Genomic DNA, 21,174 nt, shown 5'->3' on the forward strand with positions numbered 1-21,174 from the left:
CATGCGTGGTTAGTGATAGGTGTGAGACTCCTGTCACGCCAAAGTCTCTTCCAAATTTTAGCCTCATGATGTCTTAGGGCTCCGAGATTCTGAATATGGGGTAGCTCAGACCCAGAGTTGGTCCAGTGAGAAGTAGGAAACACCTTGTCTATGGAAATGCTCAAAGGCTGGGTGATGCCTATACAGGTGGGCCTGAGCCCGGGCCTTGGGAAGGAGGGCTTAGCCTGGAGCTCAGGCCCTCTTCCAGGACTCCTCAGTGCCTGCTGGGAATAGCAAAGCTCCTGGGGTAGAGCAGGCTCTCACTAAACCTTAATTTTCTTTCCATTGTAGTGTGGCTCCAGTGGAGGAGGAAGTTGGGTTGAGGATGCCTTGGAATTTTGAAACTGTGGAATGGGAAAGTGACCTCAGTTTTCTGAAGGGATTGGACCAAATTATGTATTTGACTTCCTTGGTTCTCCGAGGTCATGATTGGGCCCAAAATTAGTTCAAGCAATGGCATCAAGAGCCAAGTTCTAGGTGGACGGTCATCTCATCTACTTCCCTTCTTTCTGCAGGAAGCCAGAGAAGGGCATCCAGTACCTGATTGAGCGGGGCTTCCTGTCAGACACACCAGTGGGAGTGGCTCACTTCATCCTGGAACGGAAAGGCCTCAGCCGGCAGATGATAGGGGAATTCCTAGGGAACCGGCAGAAGCAGTTCAACAGAGACGTATTGGAGTGAGGACCCTGGCATGGGGCAGGCTGGGCCAGGGATTTCTGGAAAAGGAGGGCTGGAGGGAGGGGGCAGCCTTTCCTTTGCTCAAACTTGCAAAACGAGATGAATAGGCCTTCCTGCTCCCATAACCCTCTGCACCAACCCTCTGATCTCTCTTGGTCCTATTCCTAAAGGCTTCTGGGTAGCCCCAGGTAAGGCACGCTTTTCCTATGGCCTCTGGGCCTCAGTTTTCCCATCTCTGAAATGAGTGCGTCATGGAAAGGACTCTTAGTAGCCACATGTGATGTCTGGACCTCATTTTCTGTGTGGATTCAGTTTCAAACATTCCGCCCTCATCTGTACTTCTTGGGCCATGGGTCCATATTTTGTGGACGTCTCTCAATGGAGGAGTTGGTCCATTTGAGCAGGTCCGGGTGGGTCAGAGGTTTTGTGCAGAGGAACTGAGAGTGCCAACCCCCTCCTTGTTCCTCAGCTGTGTGGTGGATGAGATGGACTTCTCCTCCATGGACTTGGATGATGCGCTCCGGAAGTTCCAATCCCATATCCGGGTTCAGGGCGAGGCTCAGAAAGTGGAGCGACTCATTGAAGCCTTCAGGTGCGCCTGTTTCCCACTAATAAGCTACCTTTCTCTATTTCGGGGGGCAGCATAGTGTGTCTACAGATCACTCTCTCAGCTTCATACTTTCCTCATCAGAAAATGGCAATTACAAATTTTATCTTGTGAGGCAGGTAAGTGGTGAGGATCAGAGATAATGTGCATAAAGTATTGAGCTTGGCATCTGTCAAGCTGGATGCTTTATGCACATTATCTCTGATCCTCACCACTAAGTCAGCAACAATAGCTAGTGTTTGTTGAGCTCTTACCTGGTATCAGGTGCTGAGCTGGGCACTTTACATTATTATTTCGCCGAATGCTCACACCAACCCTATAAGGTGGGTGTTTCTATTATTATTTCTGTTTTGCAGATGAGAAACTAGTAGTTTAGAGAGGTTAAATAACTTGCCCAGAGTCATACAGTGAATACGCAGTGGAATCAACATTTGAACTTCAGTGTGTCTTGACTCCATGTCCCTTAACTCTTTTTTTAATCCTTACCAAAGATATGTTTTTATTTATTTTAGAGAGAGGAAGGGGAGGAGAGAGAGAGAGAGAGAGAGAGAGGTGAGAAACATCAATTGGTTGCCTTCTGTATTGTCCCCTACTGAAATGTAACCCACAACCTGGGTACATGCCCTGACCGGGAATCGAACCTGAGACAACAGGACAACACTTCAACCAACCAAGTCACACCAGCCAGGGCATGACCCTTAACTTTTTTTTTTTCAAATATATTTTTATTGATTTTTTACAGAGAGAAAGAGAGAGGGATAGAGAGTTAGAAACATCGATGAGAGAGAATCATCTATTAGCTGCCTCCTGCACATCCCCTATTGGGGATGTGCCCACAACCAAGGTACATGCCCTTGACCGGAATAGAACCTTGGACCCTTCAGTCGACAGGCCGACGCTCTATCCACTGAGCCAAACTGGTTTCGCCGTGACCCTTAACTTTTATTGTCTACTATGAATGCTGCGGGGATCAGGCAGACCTGGGTATAAATCCTGGCCCCACCACTTTGCGGGTATTTAGAGGAGAACGAATGTTGCTGAGAACTTGTTTCCTATAATGGAGAATGTTTTCTTTGCAGTCAGAAAAATTTAGATTTTCATCCTGGCTTCCCCATTTACCAGCTCTATTACTTTGGGCAAGGTACCTTACCACTGGGGGTCTCAGTCACTTCATCTGTAAAATGGGGCTGCTAATAGCTACCTTGCATGACTGTGATAGGACTACATAAGACATAGACCCTCTGTAGAGTATTTATGTATGAAGCTGAGAGGTGATCTGTAGAGTTCAGTAAAAGGTAGTGATTGTGAGTTTGACATGCTAGTCTTAAGGAAACTCTGAAGAAAAAGAATACACCCAAAGGGTTTGGGAGTACCGTGTTTCCCCGAAAATAAGACATCCTCCGAAAATAAGACCTAGCGCAACTTTGGGAGAAAAAATTAATATAAGACACTGTCTTATTTTCGGGGAAACAGGGCACTTGTCAAAGGAGAGGGTTGGTGGTGCCAGGCTGGGAGGATGGTGGGTAGGTGGAGATTACTGGTGCCTGACCCTGGTCCCTCCTGCCCTGCAGCCAGCGGTACTGTGTGTGTAACCCAGCCCTCGTGCGCCAGTTTCGGAACCCAGACACCATCTTCATCCTCGCTTTTGCCATCATCCTCCTCAACACTGACATGTACAGTCCCAGCGTCAAGGCTGAACGCAAGATGAAACTAGATGACTTCATCAAGAACCTAAGAGGTGACCCCAGACCTCCCTGTCAGCTTTTCCTGTCCTTCCCCTGGGAAGGGAAACTGGGCAGGATGGGAGGGTGGGATGAGAAAGGTTCCTTGGAAATTAACCTGTGATGCTCTCACTTTCTACTAAGGCTGATGTTCCTGGGCATTCATTTATTCATTCATTCGGTCGGTTGGCCATCTACTCATTCCCACACTGAATATTGACTGAGCAGATTCTAAACAAAAGAGAGAAAAGCCCTGACTCTTACAGGCCTTATACTGGTTCACCCATTCATTCATGTGTCCATTCACTCATCATTCAATCTTTTTCTCTCTTCTTTATTTATGCCCATAAATACTAATTTATTTTAGTACCCTTTCTTTAATGCTTTTATTTTTTAAACTGGAGGCCGATGCATGAATTCGTGCAGGGGGCTCGGCTCTTGCAGCCGCGGCGTTGCCTTGGTCCTCACAACTCTGGCTTCATTGGAAGGTCATCCGGAAGGTCTTTCAGCTGTCCTGTCTAATTAGCATATTATGCTTTTATTATTATAGATTTGTTTTCTTTCAAAGAAAGGGAGAGAGAGCTGAAACCGGTTTGGCTCAGTGGATAGAGCATTGGACTGTGGACTGAAAGGTCCCAGGTTCGATTCCGGTCAAGGGCATGGACCTTGGTTGCGGGCACATCCCAGTAGGGGGTGTGCAGGAGGCAGCTGGTCGATGATTCTCTCACATTGATGTTTCTAACTCTGTATTCCTTTCCTTTCCTCTTTGTAAAAAAAATCAATAAAATATATTGGGGGGAAAAAAAAAAAAGAAAGGGAGAGGGAGAGAGACATAGAAACATCAATAATGAGAGAGAATCATTGATCAGCTGCCTCCTGCATGCACCCTACTGGGGATCGAGCCTGCAACCCGGGCATGTGCCCTGACTGGGAAGCGAACTCTGACCTCCTGGTTCATAGGTCGACGCTCAACTGCTGAGCCACTGGCCAGGCTATGCATTTATTTTTTAACTCAACCAGTCAGCCAGTAAGTTGACACTAACCAAGTGCCTCATGGGTGCCAGGTGCTCTATGATGGGTGCTAAGGACAGTGGAAGGGCTTCTGCCACAGTCCCTGCTCCAAGAGAGCTCCCTGTTTGTGGGAAAGACTGACTTATAGTACCAGAGACACGACACAGGAAGAAAGCGAATGGTGATGTCAGACCATGATGTCGGGCAGGGTAAAAGGACAGAGCTCAGAGCTCAGAGGGAGAGCTCGCCTCCAGAGCGCTTGCTGGAGTATTCATTTTAAGGTGGACCTTGAAGACACAGATAAAATAGGCCTAGACTTACCTGGCAATAAGAATAACAAATGCACCGGAGTAGGAAAATCGAAAGTTGCCTGGAGAATCATCGAGATGGGATCGATGATCCAGTTGGAAAGGTCAGTTGGAACCAATATACAAGGGCCTTGCGTGCCAGATGAAAGGTTTTATCTTGACCTTTTGTCTTGGTTTATTGTATTGATGTCAGGCCCTGCCTCTCACCAAAGGGCAGCCTCCTAGAAATGGCTCATATGTTAGGATTATTGAAACACAAACGAAAGAGGGCAACAGGATTGTGGAAAAACAAGCAGACAAGACAAATTTGCTGACCTTCTGGTGTTTGCACAGTCTCTGAGCTTAATCACTCTGACAGCGGAAGTCAAAAGGCAGGGTGAGGAAGGGTGTTCCTTTAGCACCTGTCCAAGGAAGAGGCATGGTGTTTCCAAATGAGAAAGCATTTTCTCCAACAGGTTTAGAGAGAAGAGTGAGTGGGTTTGCTCAGTAGACAATCAGGAGTGGAGAAGGATGGTGAACGGGAGGAGCAAGACAGACCAGAGGCCATCTGGAGCTGTCTCCCAGAAGCCTCCATTAGTCATTCATTCATTCATTCATTCGTTCATTCATACATTCATTTTATTCATTTGCCTCCCCCCCCTCTTTCTCCATATGTGTGTGTTTATATGTATGTATGTGTGTATGTGTATGCTTATATGTATTATAGTTCTCCCCCTCCACCTATTAAGTAAATAAATAAATGAATACCTGCTCATTACAGAACTTTGGGATACAGAGAAAATTAGAACATTAATCACCCCAAATTTTGCCCCCTGAAGGCAACCATGGTTGTTATTTTAGGGTAGTCTCATCTTTTTTCCTACGTTTATGTAACTTTTGATAAGGTAAAGATTATATACACAGTGTTTCCTGTTCTTTTCACTTAACTTGCTACAGTAATTTTCTCATGCTTGTTGTAAACATCCCGTTTTTAATAGCTACATATTATTTGATTAAACAGATATACTCAGCTCTCTTTAGCTGTTCCTCTATTGTTAGAACGTAGTTTATTTAAAAATTTCCCCCTCAGTAGCGCTTGTACATATGCCTTGTACAGATTTCTGAGTAATTCCTTAGGGCAGATTCCTACAAGAGGAATCACTGAATATTTATGCTCTTGCCAAATTACCTTCCAAAATAGTTATGTTAATACACGTGCCCGTTTCTTTGCACTCTTACTAACACTGGATATTACTTAACGTTATTTTTGCTAGTTAGAAAGGCAAAAAAGCTCCTAATTGTCTTAATCACAGTATAATCTGAGTTTAGATGAAATCCCCACGCTGGCAGGGGCGGGGAGCAACTGGTTATCTGATTGAAGGGTGTCACTTGTGGCCGATGCTGACGGGGGGGGCGGGGGGGCGGGACTAGGGGGGTCAAGGGCTCCCACTCCTTCTAGACCTGGCTGTTGTTATGACCCAGGCCTGTGTGTGGGGTGCTGTGGAGAACCCCTGCCACCCACGCCCCACATTTATGCCATGTATCTTTGTTATTCGCCCCCAACCAGGGGTTGACAATGGTGAAGACATCCCTCGAGACCTCCTGGTGGGTATCTACCAGCGAATCCAGGGGCGTGAACTTCGGACCAATGATGACCACGTGTCCCAAGTGCAGGCTGTGGAGCGCATGATTGTGGGCAAGAAACCAGTAAGTGATTTGTGAAACTTCAGAGGGGACAGGGTTTGGGTCGGCCTCTGCCACCAAGCGGTAAGTCAGTGTCCCTGTCTTGAGCCCTATGCCCACCTCACTTGCTGAGTAGAGCGGGTGGAATGTGTTCCTCGGGGGTCCCGGTACACACTGAGTGACACCTTTATGGCAATGCATCTAGCACACTGCAAGGTACACAGTGAGGTGCTGTATAAATCTTAGCATCCTTCCCGCCTTTTTGCCTGTCCATCCCAAGTGAGGAGCCAAGCCAATCGTTGATAACCAAGAACATACTCTAGTCTCTTAGTCAACAAACATTGACGGATGCTTTCCACTGAGCCCAGCATTTCACTGGGCACCAGGGATGCAGCTATGAATCAGATGTGGTCTCTACCCTTGGGAGCTCTTACAGAGCCGGGGCGGGGGTATCAGACAAGGGAGGGAGAGGTCATTTTCAGTCCATGGAGAGCAGGAATGGCCTCTTGGAAAAGATGACATTGGAAGAGTGGAATGTGGCCATATAAGCTGGGCAGGAAAGGCATTCCAGACAGGGAGCTACCAGGACAAAGGCAAGGCAGCAGACAAGCCCAGGCCTTCGTTTCTTAGGCTCATTGTGTCTGAGTGGCAATGATAAGTATCAGAGGCAAACATCCTCTTGCGGTTCAATGTTAAGGTGCCTGAAGCTGCCGTGCTGGTCTTGCTGACACCGACTTCTTTCTTTTTCTTTCTTTCTTTCTTTCTTTCTTTCTTTCTTTCTTTCTTTCTTTCTTTCTTCTTTTTTAAATGCTTTTATTGATTTGAGAGACTGGAAGGAGGAGGAATAGAGAGATAGAAACATCGATGAGAGAGAGTCATGGATCGGCTGCCTCCTGCATGCATGCCCCCTATTAGGGATGGAGCCCACAACCCAGGCATATGCCTTCACCGGGAATCCAGCTGTGACCGGGTGGTTCATAGGTGGATGCTCAACCACTGAGCCACACTGACTGGGTTGACACCTATTTCTTTTTTTAAATATATTTTTATTAATTTCAGAGAAGAAGGGCAAGAGGAAAAAAAACCATCAATGATGAATCATTGATCCTCTGCCTCCTGCAGGCCTCCTACTGAGGCCCGAGCTCACAAGCCAGGCACATGCCCTTGACCAGAATCGAACCCGGGACCCTTTAGTCCGCAGGCTGGCACTCTGTCCACTGAGCCAAATCAGCTAGGGCCCTATTTCTTTTTCTTTTCTTTTCTTTTCTTTTTAAATATATTTTATTGATTTCAGAGAGGAAGGGAGAGGGAGAGATAGAAACATCAATGATGAGAGAAAATCATTGATCAGCTGCCAAACCGGCTAGGGCCTGACATCTATTTTTCCATAATTATCTAGGTACTGTCTCTTCCTCATCGCCGACTGGTTTGCTGCTGCCAGCTCTATGAGGTGCCAGACCCAAACCGCCCCCAGAGGCTAGGGTTGCATCAGCGGGAGGTCTTCCTCTTCAATGACCTCCTTGTGGTAAGAGGGCTGTGAGAGGCGATGGAGAGGAGGTGGTGAGCTGGGCCCGTGTGAACCACGTTAACACTGTGGTGGCGATACGGTGGGTGAGGTGTTCTGCCATGTGATCTGTGCGGTCTTGGACAGGTATAGGCCACCCCTGCCCTTCCTTTACCTCCTGGATCCTTTTGGAAGTAATATAGCCACTTGGGGGCAGAAAATGTGACGGACATTGGAGATGAGAGGCTTCCAGCCTGGGAAGTGGTGGGAAATGTCCTGGGCCGCCTCGGTAGCCTGGGGGGTTAGGTGGAGGGAGGTGAACCTGTGACCCTGGGTTCTGTCTGGAACCTTTGGGTGGCCAGGATGCTTATGCTTTTTAATATACATTTTTTTTTTTATTGATTTTTTACAGAGAGGAAGAGAGAGGGATAGAGAGTTAGAAACGTCGACGAGAGAGAATCATCGACCAGCTGCCTCCTGCACACCCACTACTGGGAATGTGCCCGCAACCAAGATACATGCCCTTGACTGGAATCGAACCCGGATCCTTCAGTCCGCAGGCCGACGCTCTATCCACTGAGCCAAACCGGTGCCGGCTGCTTATGCTTTTTAAAACCAAGCTTATCGCCAGTGTCCATATGCATGTTTCAGAGCTGGGACTCTGAGGACTCTGCAGGTGGGAAGGGAATTTCAGGGTCTCCCGTCCAGCCTCTCGCGCACGGCAGGAACTGGCTTCCTGCATGGCCCCTGCTTGTGTGGGTTTCCTCCAGCGATCATCACTCACCGTTGGGATCACAGGGAAAAGGTGTCCCTCTGCTCAGGGATTTGAGGACAGTGACTTGTCCCCCTGGAATCTCTCTCCCTCAAAGCAGGGTCTCTCAACTTTGGTTCTATTGACATTTGGGGCCGGTAATTCATTGTGGTGGGGCTGTTCTGTGCATTGTACAATAGAATATTTAGCAGCATTTGGTCTCTATCAACTAGGTGTCTATGGCATTTCTTCAACCAAAAATGTCTTCAGACATTGTTAAATGTCCCCTGGGCGGGGGCAAAGTCGCTCCCAGTTGAGATTCGATGCTTTATTTTTTATTTTTTAAAATATATTTTATTGATTTTTTACAGAGAGGAGGAGAGAGGGATAGAGAATTAGAAACGTCGATGAGAGAGAAACATCGACCAGCTGCCTCTTGCACACCCCTTACTGGGGATGTGCCCACAACCAAGGTACATGCCCTTGACCAGAATCAAGCCTGGGACCTTTCAGTCCGCAGACCTACGCTCTACCACTGAGCCAAACTGGTTTTGGCAAGAGAGTCACTGCTTTAGATGAAGCCCCTCCAGTGCCCTCTCTGAGCTTTAGTTTCCTATTCTGTGAAATGGGGCTACTCCCCATCTCATATGGCTGTCCTAAGGAGGAAATAAGAGGTCGAGGATGGAATAGCCTAGCCCAGAGGAGCTCTTGGCCCATACAGTGGTTGAGTCAATGTTTCAGTATCTATAACACACTGATCCTTGTGTATGTCCAGCCCCACGCTACCTTGTTCTTAGGGAGTTCACAATCTGAAGGACTAAAAGAATATTTTGCCTAACTGTATACTGTAACTCTCCTGAAATCAAATAATTACCTTAAAAAAATTTTAATCCTTACCTGAGGATATGTCTTTCTTGATTTTAGAGATAGAGGGAGAAGGAGAGGGAGAGGGAGAGGGAGAGGGAGAGAGAGAGAGATTGGTTGCCTCCCATACACACCCCAACTGGGCATAGAACCCCCACCTAGTTATGTGCTCTGACCAGGAATTGAAACTGCAACCTTTGCTCCAAATGACTGAGCCACCAGGCCAGAGCCAAATAATTTGCTTTTAAACACAAAGTGCAGATTGCTCTGCTTGAGACTGGGTGAGGCATTCACAGCCTGTGTCGGTTGAGGCCAGAGTGCCCAAGTACTTGATAAAGACCTTGGGTTGTTGAGAGGGAGATGTTAACTGTGTACATTGGGTGCTGGGGCCTGTGGGTGGGTGAAATACATGAAAACCAGTCTCTTCCCTCTTGGTGCTTCTGGTCCAGCAGGGGGCGATCACACACTCAGAGTGCTGTCCTCAAGCCTGATGATGGTGAAAGGCACTGAACCATCAAGCACTCTGGGAGGTGGGGGTGGATGTGTGTGGAATGTTAGGACAGGCTTCCTGGGGGGAGTAGCATTCAGTTACTTCCTGTGAAACTGTAAACACCTGTTTGTACATCGTCATTACATCAGGAAGTTGCATTTTCTCCTGTCTCTCCTGCTGTGCTCCTCTAGCTTCAGTTCTCCCCAATTTGTAGGCATGTGTGTTTGTGTGGAGATGTCTATCAGTGGCAGTGGGAGGGGAGGGAGGTTATGAGAAATAGGTGCCATTTGGAAATCCCCCACCCCAAACCCCTGCCTCTTGTCTTTTTCCCATCCCTACCAAAGGTCACCAAAATTTTCCAGAAGAAGAAGATCTTGGTGACGTACAGCTTCCGTCAGTCTTTTCCCCTCGTGGAAATGCACATGCAGCTCTTCCAGAATTCATGTGAGTCCCTCCTTGGATCCCTTCATCCCAAGAGTCTATGCCATGTCCCCCATGCTCATCCTTCCTTCATTCCGACCTCCAGTTTGGGGAGTCCTTTATAACTGGGCTGAAGTCAACTACTTGGTTCTGGGATGTAGGGCCGGCCAAGGTGGAGTATGACTTGGGTCTGTGCCCTGGGGAGCTCATGGTCCGCAGTGTGTATGTGTTCTGGGGGGCTGAGGAGATGGCGATAATGCTGCACTCTGAAGGACTGAGCCAGAGGAACTTCATTGGGTGGCCTTCTAGGCAGAAGAAACAATGTCAGTAGAGGTAGAGGAACAAAGGAAGGATTCTAGAGGGCAGCTAGAGTTCAGTTTGCCCTTACATCCCAGAGTAGAGGGAGGAACATGGCCATGACTCCCAGGAGGTTCTTGGGGACTTTGGGGACCAAGGGGAGCCAGTGAAGATGCTTGAGCAGAGAAGAGGCTCAATCAGAGTTGGACATTAGAAATATCATTTTGCATATTTGATATTGCAATTGAGCCATCTTGCTTCAGTCTTGACAGAGGGGCCCCATTTCCCCTTGCCCCGCAGATTACCAGTTTGGAATCAAGTTGCTGTCTGCAGTACCTGGTGGGGAGCGAAAAGTCCTCATCATTTTCAACGCCCCCAGCCTCCAGGATAGGCTGCGCTTTACATCTGACCTGCGCGAGTCCATTGCTGAGGTGCAGGAGATGGAAAAATACCGCGTGGAGTGTGAGTAGCCCCACCATGTCACCTATCTCCCATCCTGATATGGTGCCCTCTCGACACCAAGCATCCTGTCCTCTGAAAAATCTCAGGATTGAGGGTTAGCTTGCCTAACCTTCCCACCCTCATTCCAGGAACCCTTCAGCCTCTGCTTGGATACCTTCAGTGACAAGGGGCTCATTATCTGTCAAGTTCTGATTATTATTCCAAGCTCTAATTATCAACTCTTCTTTCTAATGAAAGGCATCGGGGGAAGAATCAGGTTATTAGAGGCAGGACACTAGTTTCGCATCCCAGGTATGCTACTTATTATCTGGGTAAGCTGGAGCAAATCCTTTGACTCTCTGAGTCCCAATTTCTTCCTACGTGAATTGGGATAATGAGCAGAGTAGGGGAGATTCAATGAGATAAAATTTGACGTAGTGTCCTCCGTGCTAGTAGGACACTAGTGTTGAACATCCTAGGTGACCAGCCAATGTTAGTCTCCTTCCTAGCCTTTCCTCTCCTGTCCTCACATGTAGTTCCTCAGCTGAGTCCCAGTGTCCCATCCCCCAAGTCCCAGCGACCACACCAAATCATTTTGATTGTATATAATGGGAAATAGTGATTGCATCTCATTCTTCTCAATGCCGCCCAAGCTTTTTCTCCTCCAGACTAAGCAGTTAGTTAAGTAGCATGGTGTTAAGGAGAGAGAGAGAGAGAGAGAGAGAGAGAGAGAGAGAGAGAGAGAGAGAGAGAGAGAGAGAGAGAGAGAAAGAAACATTGATGTAGAGAGAGAAACATTGATTAATTACCTCCCATACGCACCCTGACTGGGGATAGAACACACAACCTAAGTATGTGCCCAGATCCTTGAGACCCCGGGACATTCAGGGAGAGGGATGCTTGTACCAAGATGAGGTGAGGGGATAGAAGGCTACATGACCTCCGCAGGGGGCAGGGGTATAAGCAGGCCGAAGAGCACACGCTCTGGACTCAGGCAGACCTGCTCTCAGAATATTGGCTCCTCCATTTCCAGCTGTATGGCCCTGGCCAAGCTCTGAGGCTACTCAGATTCTCAGTTTCTTCCTCTGAAACTGTGGATGATAACATTTACCCTGGAACTCTTGTGAGGATCGAGAGAGATGAGGGACATGTGTGGGGGCACACTAGGGCACGATTCCTGTCCCATTTCCTGCCCCTGTCCTTCCAGAACCCTCTGTAATGTATCTGAGAACTGAGTGGACTCTGGAACGGTTGCCCTTTGCCAGCATCTAGAAGGGCCTTTGTGCCCCTCTTGAGAACCAGCCATTGGGAAGCTCTGTTTGGAAGGGCAAGGCTGGTTTAGGAGACCAAACTGAGAGTGGGCAGGGGCAAGGAAAAGCAGGAAGGGCAAGAGGAGGAGGAGGAAGGGAAGACCAAGCCAGAGGAGACAGCGCAAGACAGGACTGGAGACTGAGCGCTGCAAGGGGCTTGGGAGGTGGAGCTGAGGGTTGTGGGACCGGGGGGAGGTCAGGTGGCCTCTCCCTCCTGTTGCTGATGTTGGATTGCTGTGTCCCCCCTGCCACCCAGCGGAACTGGAGAAGCAGAAAGGTATGATGCGGCCTAACGCCTCCCAGCCCGGCGGGGCCAAGGACTCCGTGAACGGCACGCTGGCCCGCAGCAGCCTGGAGGACACCTATGGCGCAGGCGATGGGCTCAAGCGGGGTGCACTCAGCAGTTCCCTGCGAGACCTCTCAGACGCAGGCAAGTGTCCGGGGGCCCTGCCCTGGCTGGGGAGCCGCGGGACCCGGAGTCCTTTTGGCCTCCTTTAACTGACCGCCAGCCTTGCCTGCACCCGCCACACATGCACGCCCCCTGCCTCCATCCAGAGCCCTGGGTGCTGCGCTGCAGGGGGCCCGGGGGCCTTGGGGCCTGGGGGCCAGGTCAGAGCAGGTGGAGCCCAGGGTTCGGGCCAGGGCGTGTGAAGCGGGGCCACAGTCTTAGCCCCTCTCTGCCGCTCCACCTCTCCTCTCTCTCCTCTTCTCTTTCTCTGGCACCACCTCTCCTCCTCCTCCATGTCTTCCTCCTTCTGCTCCTCCTTCTCCTCCTCTCCTCTTCCCCACCCCACCCCTCTTCAACAGGGGAAAGGGACTAGGGGTGTCTGTCCCCGGGAGGGGCCCAGGCCCGGTGCCCAGCTCAGGAGCCCAGCAGGGTGGAGAGGGGGGGGTTGCCACTCTGACGCTGGGCTCCTTGCTTGTGGGTGCAGGGAAGCGGGGGCGGCGTAACAGCGTGGGATCGCTGGACAGCACCATCGAAGTAAGTGCCAGCTCCCGCCCGACTCGTCCTCTGCATGAGCCCTGCCCCGCGTGCACCCCTGCACCCCGGAGGAGGAGGGGCCCTGTTGCTCCCCCTTCCCTGCTGGGAACCCTGCGGCTGCCTCTCCCAGCCAGCCACTCTCTCCATCTGTCCTCAGCTTTGTCTGTCCTCACTCTGCCTGTCTCTCAGTCTGTCTCCCGCTCTCCCGGGCCCCCCTCTCCACCTCTGGGCCGCCTCTAGCGAGGCCCTTGGAGTTGGGCCTCGAGGAGCTCTTACCTCAAGTCCTGCTCTTGGAGCCTGAGCCAGTGTCTGTCTCTCTGGGCCTAACCTTGTCTCCGCCTGCAAAAGGGGGGTGAGATGGGGGGCCGCTCACTGCTCACTCCCTCTCCCAACGGAGGCTCAGAGGAGAGAGTGGGAGTGATGCACCGATAGGGGCGCTGCAGGCAACAAGGACAGGACTGTCATGTGATCGCTTCCCATGATGCTGCGGGGCTTCCTGTCTCCCCAGCTCCAGCCCTCAGGGCCCAGGGAAACGTTAGGGTTGGGGATTGAGGGCATCTAGGCTGGCCTGACTCGCCCCCCTCCCCCTTCCAGGGGTCCGTTATTAGCAGTCCGCGCCCTCACCAGAGGATGCCACCTCCGCCCCCACCCCCGCCGCCAGAGGAGTACAAGAGCCAGAGACCCGTCTCCAACTCCTCATCCTTCCTGGGCTCCCTCTTTGGAAGCAAGCGGGGCAAGGGGCCCTTCCAGATGCCACCGCCGCCAACAGGCCAGGCCTCTGCCTCCTCTTCATCTGCTTCTTCCACCCACCACCACCACCACCACCACCACCATGGCCACAGCCACGGGAGCATGGGGGTGCTGCCCGATGGGCAGTCCAAGCTCCAGGCCCTGCATGCCCAGTATTGCCAAGGACCAGGCCCCGCCCCGCCGCCCTACCTTCCGCCCCAGCAGCCCCCTCTGCCCCCTCCTCCTCAGCAGCCCCCACCCCTGCCTCAACTGGGCTCCATCCCGCCACCTCCAGCCTCAGCCCCGCCGGTGGGGCCGCATCGCCATTTCCACGCCCACGGCCCAGTCCCAGGCCCCCAACACTACACGTTGGGCCGGCCAGGCAGAGCTCCCAGGCGGGGCGCTGGAGGACACCCCCAGTTTGCTCCCCATGGCCGCCACCCCCTGCACCAGCCCACGTCTCCGTTGCCCCTGTACAGTCCTGCCCCCCAGCACCCGCCAGCCCACAAGCAGGGCCCCAAGCACTTCATCTTCAGCCACCACCCACAGATGATGCCAGCAGCAGGGGCCTCCGGGGGCCCCGGATCCCGGCAGCCAGGGGGCTCCTACTCCCACCCGCACCACCCGCAGTCGCCATTGTCACCACACTCGCCCATCCCACCGCACCCCTCCTACCCACCCCTGCCCCCTCCTTCCCCCCACACCCCGCACTCACCCCTGCCGCCCACCTCACCCCATGGCCCCCTGCACGCCTCTGGGCCCCCTGGCACGGCCAGCCAACCCTCTGCAAACCCTAAGGCCAAACCAAGTCGGATCAGCACCGTGGTCTGATGCATGGAGAGAGGGAGCTGGGGCCCAGGGAGGGCCGGGGAATCCATAGGAGAGGGGCCTTGCACCCTCTCTGCTCCCCCAGTTTTTCTAAAATACACCAACACACAGAAATGTCCTCCTCCCCACTTCCTCCCCGCCTTGGGACCCCTCCTCTAACCCCCAACGGTCGCCATGGAGTGTCCTTCCGGATTCGAGGATCTTGGCCACTTGAAGCCTGGACGTGGCTTGAGCTCTGGGGAGTGTTGAGGAACCTTTGGAGATCCTCGTCCTCCTTTTCCTCTCCTTGTCCTCCCTCTTCCCTCCTCCCCCAGGTCTAGCTGGGTGACCTCACCCCTCCCACCAGTGTGAGCTTCCTGGCTGGGAGGGAGGGCCAGGTGTCGGGTTCAGAGGGATCTCTGTAGAGTTGGGACCAAGCCTCGGTGCTTGGCCCCCTCTCTGACCTCAGGGCCTGGCTCCACATTTCCATGTGACCCTGCCCGCCCTACCGGAGGACATGGACTGTCCGCACACTAGGGGGGTGGGCCCCCAATGCTGCCCCCCACCCAACGGGGCAGTGCTTCCTGTCCAGAGCCAGTCTGTGCCCCAACCCAGACTCAGCTTCAGGACCTTGCAACGTCGTTCTCCTGATCAAAGTCCAGACAGGTTGGGCGGGGGGCTCAGGTCTGGGATGAGAAGGGCGCTGCCCTCCCTCACCCACATTGCATGCCCCCCCATTCCCTCCCACCTCTCCCACCTACAACCGAAGACAGTGCACTTTACAGATATGACCCACACACACCTCGCTGGGACGGAGCGCCTAGCATCAGCCCTGGGGAGAGGCTCCCAGGGGGCCACCGTGAGCCCAAGATGTCCCTCCTGAGGCAGAGATGGAAGCCATCAGAGTGGGGGCTGGGAGCCAGGATGCCCGAGTCCTGTCCATCAAAGCCCTCCGCTGCCTCTCCAGCTCCTTTCCAGCCCTGTTTATTTATTATAAATATATTTTTTACAAACTCCAGCTCCTCTTCTTGCCCTGCAGTCCCAGCTCCTTTCACAGCCCCTCCCTTGCTCCCCCCCTCTCCACCATGGGCTACAGTAGACAGACAGGCCTGGCTGGCTGAAGGGCCAGGGACCGTGGAGCCTGGGGCCAGGGGAGGGCAGCAGCGGGAGGGGCTGTATGGACAGGAGCTGGGGTTTAGGCATTGTCTTTTTTCCTCCTTGTATATAAGAATGTATATTTGATGCCTCATAAAAGACCTTGTGCTCACCTCCCGCCTCTGCCTCCTCCTTACGCCCCCTCCCCCACGGTGCAGCCCAGGAAAGAGAGGCCGTACGTAGCCTGGGTGAGGTGCTTCCATTGGGTGGGAGATGGGGGTGAGGGAGGTTTTCCTATGTCGTTAACAGTCTGTGTGAGAGGTAGCAAGAGTCTGGGCCGTGGAGTTGATCTGGTTCAAATTCTGGGGGGTTTCCTTGCTGGGTATGTGTTCTTGGGAAAGATACCCTCTCTGAATGGTTGTCTCAGTTGAAAACTTGGGGTGATGTAACACAGAAGTAACAGATGTCAAGCATGGAGCTCAGCAAGCGAGTTCCCCTCTCTTCCGTTCCCAGGCTGGGTACTTCCTTCTCTTGTGGCATCTGTACTCGCCCTTCCTGTGGCTGGTCTGGCTTTGCCCTGGATCCTCCCCCCTCCCCACAGCTGCCTACATTTCTGTTCTGGAGGGGGGGTAGGGACTTGGGCCAGGAAGCCAGGCGCTAGACGCATTATAAGAGCTCTGTGTATATACTTAGGATGTGAGATAACAAATAGCAGGACTCCCTTTAGTTTACAGAAGAGGAGACAGGCTCGGGCAAGCAAAGGATATTTCCCAAGGCTATAAAACAGTCCCCCAGACAGCCTCCCTATGAAATGGAGTTTCCAGCACCACTGGTTATGTCCTGGCCTCAGCAGAGCTCAGGAGGAATGAGGTTAGCAGGCTCCCGGAAGCAGCAGTCAGGAAATATTTTTTGGTGCCTTTTTAGAGTCTGGAATGGCCTTTTAAGAAGGCCTGGTTTGAATGGACACACACACACACACACACACACACACTCTGAGTGGCCAGATTATTATGATTTCTGAACGCATAATAATCTGGCCATTAAGTGTGTGTGTGTGTGTGTGTGTGTGTGTGTGTGTGTGTGTGTACACATACATATTATACATACATACATTAGAGGTCTGATGCATGAATTTGTGCATGGATGTGGTCCAGCTACCCTGGCCAGGGGGAGGGGACATGGGGGGTTGGCCGGCCTGCCTGCTGGTGGAATTCCTGGTGGAGGGGACAATTTACATATTAGCCTTTTATTCTATAGGATATACACTGAGTGACCAGATTATTATGTGTTCAGAGATCATCATAATCTGGCCACTCAGTGTATATGTTTTTATTGGTTTCAGGGAGAGGGAGAGAGGGATATAAACATCAATGAGAGAATCATCAAACAGCTGCCTCCTGCAAGCCCCCACTGGGGATCAAGTCTGGGAATGTGCCCTGACTGGGAATCCAACTATGTCCTCCTGGTTCATGGGTTAACGCTCAACCACTGAACAATACCTGGGCTACTCTTTAGCATCTTGAATCAATGTGTTCTTCCTCATATGCACATTTAAGCAAAACCTGCAGCTGGGACCATTTAAGCATTTGATGCTTCCGGGACGACCAGACCTAAGCGTTTGAAGAGCTTAGACCCAAAGGGTCAGGAATTAAGTCCAACCAGCACTTTTTTGTTTCTTTCCTGGTAGACCAAGCTGCACTGCCTTTGGTCATGCCCCTCTTCTCCTACCTTCAGTTTCGTGCTGGTTTTGCCTTCCCAACACTCAGTTTTAGCACCCAAATCCTGGCTCAGTCGCAGGCTTGACTGTTTTGCGTTTGGCAAGTCACCTACCCAGACACTCAAAGCTTGATGTTTCCCCTGTAACATAGGGACAATAATTTTTCAGAGCAATTATTAATAGACACATGTGAAGTGCCCACTTCCTGCCAGACACACAGTAAGCTGTTTTCGACCACCTACAGAAAGAAGTGTAAACTTGTCTTGATGTTGGAGGTTCTCCATCATGTGGCCCCAGCCCATCTCTGGAGTCCTAGCTCTCATTCCTTGCCCACATTGTGGATGGATATCCACTCACTGCTCCCTGGAAAGGTCTGTAATTTCCAAATTCAGTACAGTTGGCCATTGAACAACACAGGTTTGAACTGCATGGGTCCATTTCTATGTGGATTTCTGATCTACAGTGGGTCAGCACCCTTACCCCTCTCCTTCACATTGTTCAAGGGTTAATTATACTTTACCTGTGCCTTTCCCCCTGACAGGCATGCTCTCCCCAACATCTCTGATGATGTTTTTCTCACTCCTTTAAGATGGGCTTAAGGGACCCATCTCTCACAGAATGTGCCATCTATCCCAAAAAAAAACTACAAGTGGCTCAGGAGTGACACTGATTTGAATGATCTCTGTCCAGAGCATTGCCTAGCAAATGCTTGGTACAGCACAGATGACACTAAAATATGGTTAATTTGAATGACTAGTTCTTTCTATGCTAAATATTAGAGTAAGTTGTCTTTGGTTGAGTTATTGATGGATGTTCCTGTGCCCCAAGCTTTGGGGCCCCTTTGGAACATTCTCCTGTTTCCTTCAGCTCTTTCTGATGTTCTCCTCCTCCCCTCCTCATTATAGTCCCAACACTGGGCTGTCCCTGCCCCTTCTTCACACGCTCCCCTGGAGGCTTACCAATCAGAGTGTGGAGGGGTAGTTCAGCTCCTCTGAAGAGTTCTACTGCCAGTCTCTTTAGGGATGTGAATGGGGAGGGACAACACATAACAAAGGACAAAGGTCCTAGAATCTCACAGAGTTCTTACCTTTGTCCTAGACCAGTGCTGTCCAATAGGTCTTTCTGTGATGGTGGAAATGCCCTTTAATTGTCCAATACAGTAACCCCTAGGCACATGTGGCTACTTAAAATGTGGCTAGTACCACTGAGGAATCAAATTTTTACATTTAAATTTAAATAGCCACACGTGGGTAGTGGCTACCATAACGGGGACAGTACGGGACAAGACCTTGAGGAGTGGATACCCCAATGGGGCTATGTCAATACAATATAATAAATACAGGCCCAGACGTGAGCACAGCATGCACAAGGGCACAAAGAAGGGGAAAACCCAACTTGGGGTGGGGTAAGGTGGGTGAGGGAAGTGTTTCTGGAACTGCCCCTTTCAATGAATTTTGAAGGATGAGTAGGAATTGGCCTGGGAAAGAAGGGCATTTGTCAGAGGGAGCAGCATATGAAAAGGCATGGAAGTGTGGGAATCTACAATGTATCAGTGCAATGAGAAAGGAACAGGAGAGGGCAGGTCAGGGGATGAAGGCACAGAGGTGAGCAGTCCATGTATCTTCATTCCTCTGTTACCACAGGTTTTCTCACTTGGAGCCTCAGTAGGAGCTAAAGTAAGATCAAGGAATACATTGGGCAACATAGTGTCTCCAAGTCATCGTTTTCACCTTCGTCATTGATGAGTGTCTGGTGGAGAGATGTATTAAAAACAATGTAAATACCCTATTACTCCTCAAACTTTCACTCACCAGCTTTAGCATTCACGGATGATTCTTCAGGTAGCCACATAGTGATTTTCAAAAATTCTTTTAACTTGTATTAGTTGGCTTTCGACTGTAACAGAACACTGCCCTCTTCTACATCGATTTATTTATAGCCTCATGGACTCGTGGTTGCCTATTTTACTCAATGGGTTATATATAACCCATTACTGTCATTCTTTATTTTGATGCTCATATGTCCCAGGTTTGGCCATCCAGAGGTGCTCCGAGCTGGCGCCTGTGTCCTTTTGGCAAAGTCTCCTCTTTCCTCGAACACTTGCTGTTTTCTGGCACCAGAAGATGTTCCAGGCCCGCCTTGTACTTTCCCTGCTCCAACCCTGGCATCAGTCATTTTTTTCCAAGAAGTCCGGGTTCTTTGGATTAAGAATGGCACTTAGGAACCAATATTTGGGCACTAGGTATTATAGCCGCTTTAAGAGTTGGCTTTTTTTATTTGAAAAAGTTTGAGCATCTATTGATGATTTTTTGACTCCATCATTCCTTTAAGAAAGAGTTTTCCCTCATTTTTATTTATTTATATCAGTGTGGAGTTATGGATTTTTATTTTATTCAATGAGCTATGACCTACTATTATAATTCATTTAAAATTGTCATGTTAAATGTATATTTTTATTGCGTTATGTATGTATTAAGCACATAATATACATCTCTGCATATATATATATATGGAGAGAAAGAGAGAGAGAGTTTATATATAGATATATGAGTTCACACAGACACCTTGATAAGCTTGAGGAGGCTCTTTTAATATAGGCTAGAGATAGTAAATGACTCTCACAGGGGTAGACGATAAGAAAATGACATGGCGGGATGGGATGGATTCCAGAACTCTTTTTAGAGTCAGAACTCACAGCTGACACCTACTTCAGAAGTGGAAGCGACCTTATTTTACAACTCGAAAAAGGGAGGCACAACATCACACTCATCCAGTTCATCAGAAAACATGGAAAGAGTGAGTGTGGTCAAGAGCCCACCGATCCTTCTAATCACAGGCTCTCTCAGGGGGTTCAATGTTTCTGGGATATGATTCTTCATCTACAAAATGGATAAACTGACATATATTTCATATATTTCCCAAGACTGTTGCAAGGTGAGCTTCCCAGTTCCCATTCCATGAACACCTTACTGTGAGTGTTGAGACTTTTACAGGCAGAATCATATGGCAGTTAGACTTCGGTTTGAATTCAGGCTCTGCCACTTACTAGCCATGTGACTTGGGTACGTTTATACTTCCCAGAGCTTCAGTCTCCTCATCAGTAAAACACGGATAACAACACCTATTTCATAGCACCTGGCCCTTGATGAATGGCAGTCATCATTATCTCTAATCTTCATAACTACCCTGTGATGAGGGAATTATAGCCCCTCATTGGATAAATACGAAAGTCAAGGCTCAGGGAGGTGAGGTACTTGGCAGGTCTCAGTGGGTGATTATCAGCTTCAGGAAAGCAGGGACCATGACTGCCCTGGCCACCATTATATTTCCAGGGCCCAGAAAAATGCCTGGTGCATGGTAGGAATTTAATAAGTATTTATGAATGAATGAACTGGATCAAACCTGGTCTTCCAACTCCTGATTGATGCTCTTTGTCCTTCACTGAGCTGCCTCCAGATGAAAAGGCTGAACTTCCTTCAGCCTAGGATTTGGCATATTCTCCTACCTTCTTCATTCTCTTCACCTTTCTCTTGCCCAGTTCTATTGTATTTCTAGTGAGAGCAAATGACAGGAAGAGCATTTGACCAGGAGTTGACAACTTCCTGTGCAACAGTGGGCAAATTGTTCAATCTTTCTGGAACATGGTTCCTCATCTACAAAATGGGTCAACTGACGTAGATCTTCCCCAAGACTGTTGCAAAGATTAAGGGAAATAATTGGTATGAAAGAGCTATGTGTGCT

At 50.1% G+C, this 21,174-nt stretch overlaps 1 protein-coding gene across 7 annotated transcripts in view; it reads left to right on the forward strand.

The window, feature by feature from the left end:
- IQSEC2 (IQ motif and Sec7 domain ArfGEF 2) overlaps positions 1-15,888 on the forward strand; it is an 88,435-nt gene extending 72,547 nt beyond the window's left edge. For 5 of the 7 annotated variants that reach the window (XM_036436163.2, XM_036436164.2, XM_036436165.2 and 2 more), the window contains 10 exons: positions 555-716; positions 1,187-1,309; positions 2,896-3,062; positions 5,911-6,050; positions 7,426-7,551; positions 9,980-10,079; positions 10,653-10,814; positions 12,360-12,533; positions 13,036-13,085; positions 13,680-15,888. In XM_036436163.2, the coding sequence (XP_036292056.1) occupies positions 555-716; positions 1,187-1,309; positions 2,896-3,062; positions 5,911-6,050; positions 7,426-7,551; positions 9,980-10,079; positions 10,653-10,814; positions 12,360-12,533; positions 13,036-13,085; positions 13,680-14,645 (2,170 nt within the window). In that variant the 3' untranslated portion in view covers positions 14,646-15,888. The remainder of the gene's footprint in view (positions 1-554; positions 717-1,186; positions 1,310-2,895; positions 3,063-5,910; positions 6,051-7,425; positions 7,552-9,979; positions 10,080-10,652; positions 10,815-12,359; positions 12,534-13,035; positions 13,086-13,679) is intronic. The other 2 variants (XM_036436168.2, XM_036436170.2) reach the window with 2 other exon arrangements.
- The last annotated feature ends 5,286 nt before the right edge of the window (positions 15,889-21,174 follow it).

The sequence above is a fragment of the Pipistrellus kuhlii genome, unplaced genomic scaffold, assembly GCF_014108245.1.
Source record: "Pipistrellus kuhlii isolate mPipKuh1 unplaced genomic scaffold, mPipKuh1.p scaffold_m20_p_130, whole genome shotgun sequence".
Classification (NCBI taxonomy): Eukaryota; Metazoa; Chordata; class Mammalia; order Chiroptera; family Vespertilionidae; genus Pipistrellus; species Pipistrellus kuhlii.